A 17,151-nucleotide genomic window follows, 5' to 3' on the forward strand; every position below is an offset into this window, starting at 1 on the left:
ATTACTCTCGGCTTTAAAAATAGAACTAAATTGGTATTTCTAGAAGCGTTGTGATATTAATCCTGGAGCACACTATTTGTTACATCCACCATCCTGCACTCTTCCACAAATCATAGGTTATTTTGGGATGCCGTCACAACCGACAAATATTGCGTTAAGTACATTAAAACTACTCTACTATATTGGTGTTTCATTTTAGTTTTTTTGGTCATACATATCAATTTTAATAATAAAAAGTGCTCGCAACAATCAATTATGTATATACAAATGAAATATTACCACTTTATAATAAAATGTAAGCAAGCCAGATAACAATGAATAATGAGATTTCTCTCATGTAAACTCACTTTATAAGGTGAGTGAAAAAATGTGAGTAGCCTCTCAAGTTTTAAAAATACCGACACAAAAATTGTCAATGTTGCCAAGATGAAGGATTTGCTGTAATTTATGACGTCACAAAATTAGATTGTGCGGGGTTAATGAAAGTAAACATGTCCTATTACTTGTGAAAGAATCCTTGCCCTACACTAAAATTAAAAAATAAGTATAATTTCATAGACCGCCTCTCGTATGAATATACACTACCAATAAAGAAAATAATTTTGAAAGGTGTATCCGAGTATATAATCTTAGGGTGTATCAGCCTCTAACCTAAATTCTAGACATTTTAGATATTTCGTTTAGATTCTAGTTTAATATATATTTATTGTCTACCGTAAAATGGAATCATCATCTGATATTACATACTGCAACGAAATTTCTTTGATGATGTTTGGATTTGGTGATAGCCATAAACCAAATCCTGAAACGGTACGTTTGGTGGAAAGTATAGTTTTAAAACAACTCCGAACGATAGTACAAGAAGCCCTTAAGTATTCAGACGGAAAGAATTTAAAAGGCGAAGAGTTGGTTTTCTTAATGCGACATAATAAGCAGAAAATGAGGCGATTCGTGAAGTATTTAATGAACAAACAAAACAAACACATTCTACAGAAAGTACATTTGAACGTAATAGACCTAGATCAAGAAAAGAAACCGCGAAGTGCTTTATTGGATTTTATTGAAAAAATCGATGAATGTGAAGAATTTATGAATCTCACAGAATTTGATGAAGTAAAGTATGAAAGACAATTACGGGCCGACAGGATATCACAAGCATTAGACGAAAAAAAATATCTAGAATTTTGTAAAGCTCGTTGTGCATCTTTTTATAGTAGAGATACAACGCAGCGAAGCCTGGAAAAACTAAGACTGTGGATCGATCCCAAAAAAGAAATAAACTTTAAACCTGACGCACTTGATACTTTAGCATATTATGCATATCAAACAGTAGCCGAAATTACTGATTATGCATTGTTAGTAAGAATGGATACAAAATGTGGATCTGATCCGCTGAAACATTTAGCCGGCTCTTATTACACGGCTACAATGTTCAATGGAAAACATAGATTTGAGGAACCCAATCCTGATTATACCAAAGTTTACATGAACCAACCACCGATAAGTATTAATGAAATAAAAGAAGTCATGAGAAGGGTGTGTACTCCACAAGCAGGAAAGTTAAACTTTGGAAAAAAGTTGCCAGAGACTCAATATCTGTTTGCAATTTGAAGTAATAAGTTTTAATTTGTTTTTTTTAATTGTGAGATATACAATTATGTTTATATTAAATAAAGTAATCTCATAATAAATTAGCAACACAGTGGATATTTTGCTGAAATTTGAAATAAAAAGTACGTTTTATGTAAAAAGTGTTTTATTTACTGTACAATAACATTTTAATTATTAATGTACTAATTTAAAAGAAATCTTACATTCAGCATTCGAAGGGGACATTTTTAATTATCGTTAAACGAAATTTTTGTTTTTTTTTAACATAGATTAATACACACCTAAGAACTTCTTAAAGTCGACTAATTAACAGTAGATTTTTAATGGTAATGAGTCACCCAGTTTTCACAATTGATAATTATCAATTTTTGAGCTTTCTTGATACAATGAGTTTTCTTGATAGAAAATCATTTTTAAACAAAATCGAAATAACTATACAGGGTGTTTTTTTTAACAGTACAGTAAATAAATGAAAGTCGATATGGAGAAGTTCCCATATCATAAAAAAATCAACATGAATTTGGAATGGAATCTCGGAATAAACACTAGAATAGAACTAAAAATTCTTATAACTGACTTTCCACAGTTTAGAAAGTTTACTGAGGTTTGAAGGAAATCAATGAGAAGAAACGTCTATATCAAGAATTTCTTTGACGGTTCACTTATTCGCCAAAGTCGATTGTAAAGCACTAACACGGGGGCAACACGGGCAAAGTTAAAAAAGTCGTAACTTTTTCAATGCATTTCTCAAAAGGCGTTTTAAGCGAAATGTATTTCCTCACATTAGAAATATTTTTTTTATAGAAAATAACTTATTTTTTCACTTTTTTCAGAAAAACGTTTCGTTGTGGTTTTTCTTACATTTCTGTGTAAAACTTTAGGTACAACTAAATAATTGTTTAGGATACAATACAGCCGCAGTAGTACCCTCCTCCAGCTTTAGGCAAAAAACCGTTTGTTTGTCGGACATATCTTTCTTTTTTGACTATTGCAGTATCTACTATTCACCACAACTTCAACTCCGCAGACGTAGCTTTCCTGTATCAAGGCCAATCCTAACAAATCCCTTTTCCCATATGAACGAACCTCTCTTTCTCTCTCATAATAAAATAAAAAGAATGATAATCCAACTTGAAGATTTTATATTTTCCAAAACATACCGGGTGGAGTTCAAAAATTGTCATACGGTAGATTCCAATCACAATAAACTTTATCATCCCTTGTATTTCTGGGATAAAACTTATTCTGGATGGTGAAAATGTGTATATTGAGATGATTGAGGTTAGAAAATGTACAAAATAACCTGCGGAAAGAATAGGAATCGATGCTGTTACATCAAAGATCAGAAAACATTCAGATTGATCAAGTACTGTGTCAACTCTTGCTCAGTCAGGTAATCGGGAATGACGATATGCACCTTCAGGGTTTTAAAGTACAAAAGATATGAAAGTACTATAAAATTTAGTATGCAAAACTTATAGCTTATTGAGCTTTCAATGTTTGTAAAATGTATGAGAGATCAGTAAAATTGTAAATAATTTGCCAATATTCTGATATATTTCTTTAATTTAAAATTTTTATTGTTATTTCTCAATTGAATTTTATATTTCGAACTACATTGTCCTCATAGTATAGTTGTATATTGATTTCGTTAGAATAAATGTTTTTGTTATTTGGCCAATAATCTCGTATCAAGGGAAAAAAGAACTTTGATTCAAGAATGTTTGGCATAGCTGTCGAACTTCCACATATTTACACAGATGTATTTATCAGAAGTATGTAATTATACTCCAGATAAACATAAACAGTTTCGTAATATCACATTTTCCATTATGTTTAACCAACAAATATTCTCTTCTCCAGAAGGCGTATTCTCATTAATAAAATATAATTAGTTGCAATAAAAGTTTATAGTAGGTAAAAGACCTACAAATTTGTAAAAAATAAACGAGATGGCCCAGCATTATGTATATTGATTTTTAGAGTCTAGTTTTTAAAAAACTGAAGACCGTTTGAGATCGCTGAGATCAGTCTGCCGTTGGTGACATAAACTCGACTTTCGGTTTGCCGTTTACTGTTACATAATTAAAAAAATTGAAATGCACAAGACCATTCATCAAAAAAACTCTTCGTTATTTTACATAATATCGTCCATAAATATCGGATTACAAACAAAAACAGAAAAATATCACGGAAACAAAAGGCAGTAGGTACATACGGAAAAAATAACAACAAAATTTTTAAGTTAACGGCAGCAACGTCAAGTTTATGAATAGGGTATAGAATTTGCTATGAACGGCAAACGGCACCCGCCAACGGCAACGCAAACGGAAAATCAAGTTTATTGATAGGTCTTAAGGGGTAGATTGAAAACCAAACGGTTATGACTACGGTATTCAAATTCTGGGAGTATCTATAAGACTTTAGAGGACTTTTCGTAAACTATAATCTTGGGTCAGATAGATCTTTTATCAGCCGATTGCGATACCTAATCCAGAACGGAATTTTCATAAACTTCACTTTTCGTTTGTTGTTAGGTACCGTAAGCTGGTGACGTTTGCCGTTTGTAGCAAATTCTACACCCTATTCATGAATTTGACGTTGTGGTCGTGAACATAAAAATTTTGATATTCTTTTTATTTACGTGATATTTTTGTACTTTGTTTGTAATCCGGTATTTATGGACGATATTATGGAAAATAAAGAGAAAAAAGCCAAAAGACCATAATTAACAAAATAACCTCAATATCACTCTCTAACGTCATACGTCAAAATCACGTGACAAACGCAAACAGATGTAATTGGCTCTTTTCTATTGTTACGAAAGTTGCTAAGAACGACCGACATGAAAAGATAAATATCGTTTATGTTGAAAGTCACGGCAGACCGGTCAGAAAACAGCGACGTCCAACGGCAAACCGAAAGTCAAGTGTGTGAATCGGCCATTATGTTTCAAACGTTGCGTTCGATTTTTCTTATAAATTTCAAATTTAAAACTTAACATTCAAAAACCTTTGATTTGATTTCCTCTTGTTTTTCGAGACCACTTTTGTTATAATTTTTTCCCCGAAGCTGTAATACCTATAATTTCTAAGATATAGCCGACGTCCGTTCTTAGTCGCCCACCAGGTATAAACTTACAAAAACAATTGGAATGACCCGTTAGCTGATCACATTCGTGATTGATTTTCTGATGTTCTAATCCAAATAAACTTTTTCAGTTTAGTTTTTAATTACTTGACAAAATAAATTTAAATGACAAGTAAATCGGAATACATGAAGTAAAAATTAAAGTCAAAATGACAGCACTTAAAAATGTCATTAGCAAGACCGCCAACCATTCATAATGAAAAACCGCAGTTTCCGCAGACAGCCTATACTGTAGAGTTGGGATTCTTCAACAATTCACCCAATTGTATACTAGACCAGAAAGCTTGCGACCATATTGGTAACACTCTTCGTATTGTCCCGTTGATAGTCAGTACATATCATTTTTTAAATTTTGAAACTATTGAAATTCGGTCTGTTCTATGAAACATAATTATATATATATATATATATATATATATATATATATATATATATATATATATATATATATATATATATATATATATATATATATATATATGATCAATTAAAATTTACACTATTTAAAATTGCACGTGTTCACCTATTCCACTAAGCGTTCGCAACGCCTGGGAAATACTCTTTTGGGAGTTCCATATGGCGCCTATGATCAGTGTGGACGCTAATGACGTCATAGCTAACGCTCTCGACGACATATGTTACGAGGTAGTTCGAAAGGAGCTCTGGAAGAATTAGCGGAATTTTCAAAACTCAAAGTAAGAAAAATTGCTACCATGAGAATATATTTTATTATTTGATGTAGTAAGGGATATTATGTGTACTTTCTTGGAACACAGCACTAAATCTTACTATCGCCGATTCCACCACTCGAAACTGCGACGTCATGGCGATCAAATCAGAATAGAGTAGGGAGTGATATACCCATATATGTAATAGTCCTATATGGACAGTTGGTATGGGAAAAAAACGTCCCTATATTACGGTGCCGACAATATTCATTTTCTCTCTTGTTCGAGACACTTTATCTATAGTGCGCATGCTTGAGAATGCGTAGAACCGAGATGGAACCTCGGAGGATAGAGAAATCGTTGCCATTCTGTCTTCCTTAGTCGAAACAGCTTCCACTTATAGAAACCATCCAAATAGAAGTATTACATATATGGGTATACTGATGTTCTTTCTCTCTCTATCAACATTTAAAGCCTACTTGAACAAGATTCTATCGTTTTTAGAAATTAGTGTGCATAATTCTGGACCACCCTGTATAAAATATTATAATTACTGTACACAGTAAACATCTCAATTATTAACACATACGCCGGTTTGCGAGGTGTAAATTCAAAGGAAAATATAGTTAAATGGATGTGTGTTCGATTACTTATCACTATGTATAAATAAAATTATCGTTAAAAACATAAAAAAAAACATAATTTGAAAAATCGATATTGTAAAAATTATAAATACATTATGTTCTATAAAGCTCAAAACAAATTTTGAATGATAAAATGTAATTATTCAAATCAGTTAGAGATTTCGAAAAAAAGTACAAGAATTTTTAACTTAGAAGTCAAAATAAAGAAAGAATTTTTAGTAATTTCAAGTGATAATAACCAGTATTTATTTTTTAATAAAAAATATTACAATCCTTACTTATATTAAAACATATTCAGGAACTTTGACAAGTTAAGCAGTTAACGAAATTTTTGTTTGTGACAAAAAATGTATATAGTTTGCATTTATATTTTTTCATCTAAGCTTGAAATGACACCCGAATCCCTAATAACAAAAAAAAAAATATGAAAAAATAAATTACAAATACGTATCACGTGACTTCAAACACCCATCATCTTACTCCTATAAAACATTTTTGGGAACTTTGACAAGTTAAGCAGTTAGTGAAATTTTTGAAAAAAAAAAATGAATTCACAATATAACCTAAAGACAAGGTAATTTAGATCTTCATTACAGAATATTTTCTGTGCTACTTACATTAAAATGAACTTTGAACATTAAAGTTTTGAAGGAGTTTCCAGTAGTTACCTTATAAGTTCAAATGATTGTGTCTGTATTTCTGACGAGGCACCAGAATATGTTTTGTAATATTTTCACAACAAGGCACTACATAACATCGTAATAAAGATTAAACACTTATTTTTCTAAATGTTTCATATAAGCTCAATCATGTAAACATTAATTTGCTCATGTAATCTGACGACACACACGCGAAATGATTAAAGACAGCATTTTGGTAGAATATTTAAGCAGCAAAATGTTATTTTGCTTATTTTTACGAAATATGAGGTGAATAGCTTAAAAAAAAGGTAAATATATCCTGTTTGCCTCACAACTAATAAATTATTTATTTTCACTAATATATTATAAAAATCACACTAAAATCATCTCATTGTGGGTTTATACCTTTTTGTACCAATCAAATCGTATTTCTGCTATCACAAAACCAAAATTCACTAGAAACAACATGATATTACCATTCTGATCGTGAACGTTCTACCACTAACTGTCATTGAATAACCCTATGGAAGGTTCGAGAAACAAGATGTAATTGTGAGTCCAACTAAGATTCTGATCGTTTTTGATCTTCAAGTAACTTTAATTTTCTCTTTTCAAGTTTCAATTTTTCTTCTTCTACTGCCAATTTCCTCCATTCAACCTTTAATCTTTCATTTTGATAATATTGGAGATCAGCTTTAATCCCAAGTAAAATCCGTTCAATTTTATCTGGTACAGGTAATTCTAAAGGGATAGATTGTGCTTCAAGTACACGTATAGTGAAAGGAGGTGAATTTACATCTATAGTTGGTGCAACAGGGGTTTCATTAGACGTCGACGGTTGTATTTTGTCTGTTTTCTGTTCTATCAGATTTTTGAATTTGTCTCCAAATATTTCTCGAAGTTCTTCCTCGAATTCGTATCGCCTAGGCGGAAGACCTTCTTTGAATCGTTTAGAATTGTGCAATTCTAGGTTTTTGAAATTCCTCTCTAACACTTTGAAACGATTTTCGCATTTGGCGCCTGTAATCGGAACGCCAAATTGTTCTGTCATGTGTCCAGCTATGGTTCCCCACATTTCTTTTTTTGTTTTTATGGTCCCCACAGAAACTTGGGGTTCGTATTCTTTGAATAGACTAATTAGGGCTAATGTCTTTTTTCGGTTGAAAAAAACATCTTCAGACCATTGCGTAGGTGGGACTTTCTGCTCTATTGTGGATGTGTGAACGGTGACTTCGGCTGCTTCTATTGGTTCCGTTGTAGTATTAACATATTCCGTTTGAGCAACTTCTATGTTAGTTGTTTGGGGCACGTAACTTTCGTCAGTTACGTAGACTGCTTCTGTGTATGCGACTTCTGCTGCACTTTCTGTTGATGAACTCTCGAGTTTTTCCGTATTGGTGGTCATGTTTATATTCGTATATGGTGCCACAAGACCTGGTACAAATTCATATTTTCTCAATTTTAGATCTTTAAATTCTTTCGCGTACGGGAAATGTTTTTTAAATCGTTTTCCAGTTTCATAATCATTTTGCAATTTTTTGTAACCCCTTTCTAATACTTTAAATTTATTTTGACATTTGGCACCAGTTATAGGGATTCCAAATTGATTAGTGAGCTCGTTTGCGATAATTTCCCACATTTCTTTCATTGTTTTTATATCACCTTTAGCTAATGCTGGTTTATATTTTTTAAACAGGTCTATTAAAACTAAAGTCCTCTCTCTATTAAAATAACTATCGTCTTTTGGGGTAGAGGACGGTGGAGAAACATCCCTTTTTATAGGTTCATTATAGACTTCCATGCCATCTAAAATTTAAAATAAATCCTAAGACGTGTTTTCATACTCTATAAACTTTTTTAATTGTATTAATTTTTTAATAATTAATTAAATTAAAAAAAAGCTAGAATTTGATAAATTATATCAACGAAAGACTTTCTACATGCTTACAAAATAGTTTTCATTTAATTAACATTCAAGAAAAACAAAATAAATTATTATAATATGTAAAAAGGAAGTTTTGTAAATATACTCGAATGACAGCAACAACATCGTGTAGTTACTAACCTGACATTTTTTGTGGATTAATATATTTTGAAGTCTCTATACTAAATTATTAATTCAGAATCCATTCAATTAAATGAATTTAGTGAATAATTTATTAATAAACCTGTATTAACTCATACATAACCATTTAATTTATCTTACCAAACTACGTTCTATTAAAATTCTGACCAATTCATTATATTCGCTCAATACATTCAATTCCATAACTTGAATTTAGATGTATTTTGAATCTTGTTCTGGTTGATTGTAGTTACTCAGTTGTTCCTACGGAGTACACAAATGTCAATCCGAAGTTTATGTTTATATTACGTTAAAACCATCAAACTAATTTTCCGAAAGAATCGTAATGAAAAAAGTAATGATGTATCAAACAAAAATAACAAAAATAATAACGTAGTGATTCGATTAAAAAGCAAATAAACTTCTTGAAATTTGGCACAATAATGGTGAACATATTTCATATAGAATACTATTTTTTGTAGAAACCTTTTTGTTGTTGACACTGTCTCTGCTAGATGTCATCAGGTTAGAACGATCGAAAATAATAATCTCATTCGAATTGTCTATGCTCTAAACTCGTCCTTAAGTTGCGGAAAATATCAGTTATAACCAAAAGAAAACTGCATTAACATCGGAATGAAAAATATATTAGTGTACTAAAAAACTCAAAAAGCTGGCACAACAATGGTAAAAATAATTTTATTGAACACTATTTCAAGATGTAGAAATCTTTTTTTCATTACCGCTGTAGTTGCTAGATGTCACCAAGTTAAAACGATCGAAAATAATAGCACAGTCTCATTCGAATTGTCTGTGCTCTAAACCCTTGTCTCAAGTCGCGGAAAGTATCAGTCGTGAATTAGTTTTACGCGTGCCGTGTTCAAAGTGTGTCGTTGATATTTGATTTCGGTATTTGGTGGTGTTTGTTTCAAAATGGCGTTCAATGGTGATGGTCCTCATTCTAAAAGACAACGTACGGAAACCGATATAGCAAATAATAGAGTAAGTTTACCATAATTGTAATTATCTGTTTATTGTTTACACCACAAAAGCTAGGTTATGTTAAGTTTACACAAGAGTGACTTCCCTATATGAAATAATCACTGACATTACCTATTTGTGTATTCTGTATAGTATCTCATTTATGTTTATATTTTTTTAATTAAAGGATGAGTTTTGAAAATTGTAAAGTAATTTTAATGATAGGGGTTGATCTGTCTTCGGTCTCGGTTGACATGTATACTATTAGGAATACATTTCAGTCAAAAGTCATAGTATGTTTTCAAATGGTATATTTACAAATGATAATTTATGAAGATATTTATAAAATAATTATTATTGGATATATGTTACATTAAAAAAGTCATTTCCATTGTGAAAACCATGATAACAAATATAATAATTTATGTAGGTAGTGCCTGTTGAAACAAAAATCGGATGAAAATTAATTTTTAATTCTCATCTATAAATATGATATAATAATATATAAATTTAGTTTGTTACTTTATTTTTCAATTTTGCAAACATGATATATAACTTTTATTACGAATCTTTATGTGTGATATTAAAAATGACAAAAAATATTAGGTTATTTTTCAGAATTAGATGATTACTAAAATTTTGAAAAAAAATCGGCAAAAACAAATGAGCGAAAAATATATTTTGTTTTTCTGATTAAATCGTGTTTTTTTTTCAGTTAAATGATGAAAAATTGTTAGAAATAAAATATATTCAAATCTAAGTGGATATTAAGAATTTATATCATCTCGACATTAGGGGGATTAATTTCCGAAAAAATATTCGACTCCGATAGGAGTCTTAAGCATAGTTTTTGAAAACAAAATTTTTTTTCTCCTACTGGTGAACCGGTACAAGTTCACAAAAAAACACAAGATCCATCAAACTGATTTCCATTATTGTATTTACGTATTAGAAATTTGAAAAAAAAATTTTACATCCATTTTAAATTGTAAAACTTTATATTTAAATTGTAAGTCCTTAAAGTTGATATCAAGAGCTCAAATTTTGTCTTCTATATGTGGATTAATATTTTTCTAGAGTAGCGAAAAAAAATTTTTTTTTGGGAAAGGCATCACCCTACTTTATTGAGGGTAAACAAAGAGGACGACATAAAATCGTTCGTGCAAGTACATTATCAAGAATAAAATTGTCACGAAGGCATTAAAGGAAGGTGATTTGCGGAAATCACGTGTATTTATACACTACCGGTCAAAAGTTTTTGCACACGAAAACGAAAACAATTCGTACATGAACTTCACAAAAAGATATCTTGGTCCGAAAAGTGTAAATCACAGCACATTCTTGCGTCTCACAGGACTAAACTACAATCATAAACACTGAAGAAATAATTCAGAGTTGGAGAATAATAAATAAATCAGCCGGTACTTGCAAGTTTTAACTATTAGTTTTGGTTTCTAAAAACCGTTTTGACACAATATGAAAAAGAAATTTGTTAAAGTGCATTATTCTGAAATTTAATGAATAGATTATGGGGTGGGTAAAAACTTTTAAACCTTGTATATGAAGGTGGTTAAAAATCAGTTAACAATGCGATGATCAAAATGGGTTCCTCATTTATTAACTAATAGACTAAAAGTAGGCAGGATCGATTTGGCCAAAATTTTAATTGAACAATTTTGTGATGAACATAGATCTGTCCTGTTCAGAAACTGACAAAATGCTCCTGCTCACACTGCTGCAAGAACTATAAATTTTTTTTCACCATCAGGGAGTTAAATTTCTGTCTCATCCTGTACATTTTTCGGATCACTGAAAACCGGGCATTGACGATAAAGAGGAAATGAAACAAATTTCAAAAGAGCGCTGATTAGGGGCTAGAAAATTAGCAGAATGGTAAATGTATCATTAAAAAAGTTTGATTACAGAAGTTGGCTACTAAGTATGGACCAAAATAACATTCTAAACTTTGCATGGTTAATTCTGTTAGTCAATAATTTATTTGACCGGGTATTTTGACATCAGAAGTGTGATAGTTCTGTACGTTGTAGGTGATGCCACATTTTTATGGTACTTCGTTTATTTGATCGTTTTTTCCGTTTTTTTTTCTTCGAACTTCTTCGATATGGTTTGAGAAGTCCATATCTTAGTTTGAGTCTTCATTTTAGTGATAGGATCTCTCTTTTGTTCTACCTCAGGATTTTCCATAATCTACTTCGTTTATATTTTATATGGATCGGTGTTGTTCGTTTTACTATTGATCTTTTCGTTTGTCTTCTGTCATTTTTTTCTGTTTGCTTTTTTCATTTGACGTGTCTTGTAAACAGGGCAATAAAAGTCAAATCGAATTGAATATTTCTACTGCGTATGCTTCCGATAATTAACCAGCAAAAGATTCGCTTTTGTTAGTCGGAAAACGTTCGGTAACATCTATGTGATAATCGTTTAGTTGATTTCAGACGGAGAGTTTTGTGTGAATTCGCAGAATTTTGTCTGGTTGTGATCCTTGTAAGAAGGAACCCAGTGTAATTGCTAATTCGTGTAGAGGTATAAACAATATAAATATCATCATCTGTTTGAAGTTTTAACTTGAAAATGATGGAATTCAAATGATTCCACACACACATAAATATTTATATAAAAAGTCATCATACAATGTGCTGGAGGAAAATACCACCAAAGAATAGATGAAAACTCTAACAAACTATTATGTATTACGTAGCAGATAGTTCTAGAAGGTTCTTTAATCGATATCTATCACGTTATGTTCAACACATAGTTTACCTTCAGTCTCTAAAGACGACATTGTTCAGCAAATTCTTTGAGATCTTGGTAAAACCATTCTTTGGGCTTAGATGTAAAAAATTGTCCACGCAAGTAGTTTACCATGAATCTGAACCAATAATAATCTGACCATGCTAGCTGCGGGCTAAATGCTGGATACTGTAGGAGTTCACCTCAATCTTATTGCTTTTTGCAGGATGTGGTTTAGCGTTGTCTTGTTGTAAGAGAACCCGCTTTCAGGATATTTTCTGGATGTTTCTCCGATAAAACATCATATATTCGCATCAGCTGTTCCCTATATACCTCGGAATTGATAACTCGACTATCTGGAATGATTTCTAAGTACACTATAGGCCAAAAGCATTTGCCTCCTCCATAATCTATTTATTAAATTTTAAAATAATACATTTTAACCAATTTCTCTTTCATATTGCCAAGCGAAGAAAGAAACCAAAAATAATAGAGTCCGTTATTTCTTTACTTTCTACGAGTGCATCTTTATATTTTGTCGGTGAGTGCGACAAGTTAAAACTTGCAAGTACCGGCTGATTTGTTTATTATTCTTCAACTTCGGTTTTTATGATTGTAGTTTAGTCACAGTTACCCCTGTGAGATGCAAGAACGTGTTATTATTTTATACTTTTTGGACCAGACATCTTCCTGGGAAGTTCGTAACGAATTGTTTTCATTCTAGCGAATTCAGACTTTTAGGTTTTGAAATGGGTAAAATCAACTATCCGTTGGTTGAAACTTGCGTATTATTCGCAAGTCTTCATAATTTAGGCAAAAGTAACCTTATTATTACCGCCGAATTAAAAAAAAAACTCGACGACCCGTAGAATACAACGTGAAAAAATATGCTTTGACGATAGCAAACGTGAAAAAATTACAACCACTGAAAATAAAAATATTGTATTGACCTGTAAATGTGATCAACGACTCACGGGCCCAAAGATAGCATCAGATCAATGAATCTACGGATCTGCCATTGAGCACACTACAGTGAGAAGGAGATTAAGTGAAGCTGGCTTTTTTGAAAAGTTCATAGTGAAGAAACTTCTTTTAAGAAGTTAAAACAAAATTAACAGGTTGCAGTGGGCTGAAGGACATAAAAAATGGACCCAAGAAAAATGGGAGAGAGTTTTATGGAATGATGAGGTAGAGTTTGAGGTTTTTGGATCTAAAAGAGTGTTTGTGCGCAGGTCAAAGGGAGAACGGATGTGAAATCCATGTCTAATCCTAACACAGCAAAAGCGCGGTGATGGTTTAGGGATGTTTTGGAGGAAGGGCGACTAGAGACCTGGTAAAGAAGGAAATTTGAAGGAAAAAGGCTATGAAAATTATTAAAAGAAAATGTAGTACGTTTTTGCTAACGCGAGATCGGTAGAAAATTCATCTTCGAACATGACAACGATCTCAAGTATTCCTCAAACCTGTGCAAAGAGTATTTGAAAGAAATGGAAAAGAATAATCTACCGAAAGTACTGATTTGGCCGTCATAGTCGCCCGACCTCAACTCGATTAAGTTGTTGTTGACAAATTGAACAGGGAAGGTAGAAAGCAGTGACCTACTTCCACTCTATATCTTTGGAATATCGTGTAAAACGAATGGAATTAAATAGTCGACGATTATTTGTCGAAATTGTTACAGGGAATGCCAAAATTGTGCACCGAAATAATGAAAACAAAAGGGGGTTACATCGATGAATAAAAAATTTAGGCATGTAACAATTACAGACAGTAATTTTGTATGTAACTATATAGGTTCTTTGAAATATAAATATCACAATCGATCTTATCGTTTTTATTTTTTATTAATCACGCAAATAGGGTGGCCAAAAACTTTTGACTGGTAGTGTATACATATATTTGTCTATACTTGTAGAGATACTCTGACGAAATGCACAAATAATTGACTATTCATAGTTTTCAAGAGCCTAGTAGAAGCGTACAGACGTTTTATTTGTTTTTTTTTAATTGAATTGGAGTTGACAAATGACATTGTGTTGGGTTGGAAAAATAAAGGCTACTATCTCACTGGATCCGACGCTTTAGAAGTTGTAGATCTGCTTGGTTGGGTTCAACACAATAAAAGCAGCGAAAGCATTCGAGATATTTTCCAAACGACTGCTATCCATATTGACTGATACAATTGTCAAGGTTTTAAGCCAAATATACACGTGGCCATCGCAATTCACAAAACTCCTATACTTACCAAGTGTGCAAATAATCGTGTGTTTACCAAGTACACGAGTTATTTGGAGGCTTTAATTAGTAATATTTACATATGAAAACCGACATTACTTATGAGACCCCCTCTGTAGATTTAACCTGATTTTTGGTTTAAGTGGAAATTTTTATATTTTTTCCTACGTTAATTTTCATTAATATTATATTTTATTGGGGTATTCATATCATTTTTTATACTTCATTCGGAAAGACTGTAGAGTGATAAATCAATCCCTCTTCTGGCCACTATAGCCGTAGTCACATTTTAGAAAAATTTATTATTTTATTTTATTAAACCTTAGCAAATGAATCCAACATTTATTTTCTAAGAAATTTACTGCTCAAGTTCAAATTTCCAATGATGTTTACCGGTGACTATCACGAGGATATGAATGCAGATGTGTTCGAGGAATACTTTATACAAATGCTAGATCTTATTCCAGGCGGATCTGTAATTGTTCTTGGCAACGCCAGTTACCATTCGAGACAAGTTGAAAGTCTACATACGACGTCAAGGAGAAAACAAGACATTATTGACTGGTTAATACAAAAAAATATTACATTTAACAATGACTTGGTGAAAAACTAAATTTTGTCAATTGTCAAAATAAATAGAAATCCCCACAAGAAATGTAATATTCGTCTTCCTCCCTATCATTGTGAACTCAATCTGATCGAATTGATGTGGGCCTAAGTTGAAGGCGAAGTAGCTAGGAAAAACGCAACATTTAAATTAAAGGACGTTAGAATATTACTAAATGAACCTTTAAAAAACGTTACTGCTGAAAACTGGCAAAAATGCATTCAGCATGTTATCAAAGAGGATGAAAAAAATTGGGAATTAGACAACATTATTGATCAAATTGATAGAACCTCTCATGATTAATTCAAACAATTCATCCACTAGTTCTTCGGAATAAAATACATATATTGCAAATAAACACCCCACAAAAATTATCGCATCACTGGTATTGTAGGATATTTTTAATACTTAATTTTAGTTTTTTGGGACAATCTGTATATGTATCAACTTAATAGATATTTCTGGTTTCTTATCATGGACAAAAAAATATCACAATTTCTTATAATTTTTTTTGGAAGCAAAAATGCTCAAGTAAATCATTTCTGTCTTGGAGAATGCATTGAGATCGAGAACTTTCTAAACAAATTTTGTTATTGTATATTGTTAATAATGGATGTGCCACAACGTTTAACAAGACATGTGACGAATGAAGAAGTCGCTAGAATCATCGCGCTCAAAGATATGTTGCCGGGGTAATTGGGGGTCAAAAAAGCACCATATTCAGAATTGTTATTCGCTACCGAGAAACAGGGCAGCTAACCAGAAGACCCGGACAAGGCCGCGGAAGGGTAACTTCGGTAGTAGATGATCCTTATTTGAGGTTAACGGCGCTAAGAATTAGGCATACCACCGCTCTAAGGCTGCAAACAGATCTGTTGGCTGCTCGTAATGTCCGAATAAGCCTACAAACAGTTCGAAAAAGGCTGAGAGAAGCAGGTATACGAACCATAGCGCCAGCTAGAGGTCCACGTCTTATCATAGAACATCGAATAGCAAGATTGGAATTTGCTAGAGAACACGCATATTGGAATATTCAAGATTGGTCCAATTTTCACGGATGAATCAAGATTTTGTCTGTATTCATCAGATAGGCGTGTACCAGTATATAGGCGACGTGGTGATCGGCACAATCAGGTTAATTTTTGTCAAACTGAAAGCTTTGGTGGTGGCTCTATCATGGTTTGGGAAGGAATTTCTTTCGAGGGTCACATCGCACGGAGATAGTATCAATGAACGATGGAAGACTAAATGCTGAAAGGTATATAGCCAATATCCTAAAACCCCATGTAGTTCCCTTCTGCCTCATATCGGTGACAACTCTGTGCTAATGCACGATAATGTTCGTCCGCACGCTGTTAGAGTGGTTCGGCAGTTCGTGTCGAGATGCCCACCCTGAATTGGTCTGCATAGAGCATAGAGCATGTCTGGGACCAGCTAGGATGGCAAATTTAGCAATATCCGGCACCAATAAGAAGACTAGATGGTCTTCAAAATGTTCTTTTCAACTTCTGGGAAAACATGCGGCAAGGATACGCCCAGAACTTGTTTAGAAGCCTTCCAAGACGAATGGAAGCTGTAATTAGAGCGAGTGGCGGCAACACACGCTATTAGAAATTCATTGGCTGGTTTTAGTTTAAGCAACATTCATTTTTTTGTATATCTGTTTTGTACAATTTTTTTAATATTTTCTAAGTTTTGGTAAATCAAACTTTGCGTCCTCTGTAGATTAAACTGACATAAAATAAATGTTAATAATGTTAATATTAATAATTAATAAAAAAAATAATAATAAAATTCG

The 17,151-nt window shown here is 32.3% G+C and overlaps 3 protein-coding genes across 3 annotated transcripts in view; 2 read left to right on the forward strand and 1 right to left on the reverse strand.

The window, feature by feature from the left end:
* Positions 1-454: 454 nt before the first annotated feature.
* On the forward strand, positions 455-1,751 carry LOC130892788 (transcription initiation protein SPT3 homolog). Its single transcript, XM_057798406.1, has one exon. It carries the CDS (start codon positions 721-723, stop codon positions 1,609-1,611), a length of 891 nt encoding a protein of 296 aa, XP_057654389.1. The 5' UTR covers positions 455-720; the 3' UTR covers positions 1,612-1,751.
* A 5,285-nt stretch (positions 1,752-7,036) lies between these two features.
* On the reverse strand, positions 7,037-9,007 carry LOC130892789 (uncharacterized). Its single transcript, XM_057798407.1, has 2 exons — positions 8,780-9,007; positions 7,037-8,520 (listed from the first exon to the last, which is right to left on the reverse strand). The coding sequence occupies exons 1-2, from the start codon at positions 8,784-8,786 to the stop codon at positions 7,277-7,279; spliced, it is 1,251 nt and encodes a 416-aa protein (XP_057654390.1). The 5' UTR covers positions 8,787-9,007; the 3' UTR covers positions 7,037-7,276.
* A 531-nt stretch (positions 9,008-9,538) lies between these two features.
* LOC130893347 (heterogeneous nuclear ribonucleoprotein L) overlaps positions 9,539-17,151 on the forward strand; it is a 358,788-nt gene continuing 351,175 nt past the window's right edge. The window contains exon 1 of the mRNA XM_057799361.1: positions 9,539-9,781. Coding sequence (XP_057655344.1) covers positions 9,713-9,781 — 69 coding nt within the window. The 5' untranslated portion in view covers positions 9,539-9,712. The remainder of the gene's footprint in view (positions 9,782-17,151) is intronic.

This window comes from Diorhabda carinulata, chromosome 4, assembly GCF_026250575.1.
Source record: "Diorhabda carinulata isolate Delta chromosome 4, icDioCari1.1, whole genome shotgun sequence".
NCBI lineage: Eukaryota > Metazoa > Arthropoda > Insecta > Coleoptera > Chrysomelidae > Diorhabda > Diorhabda carinulata.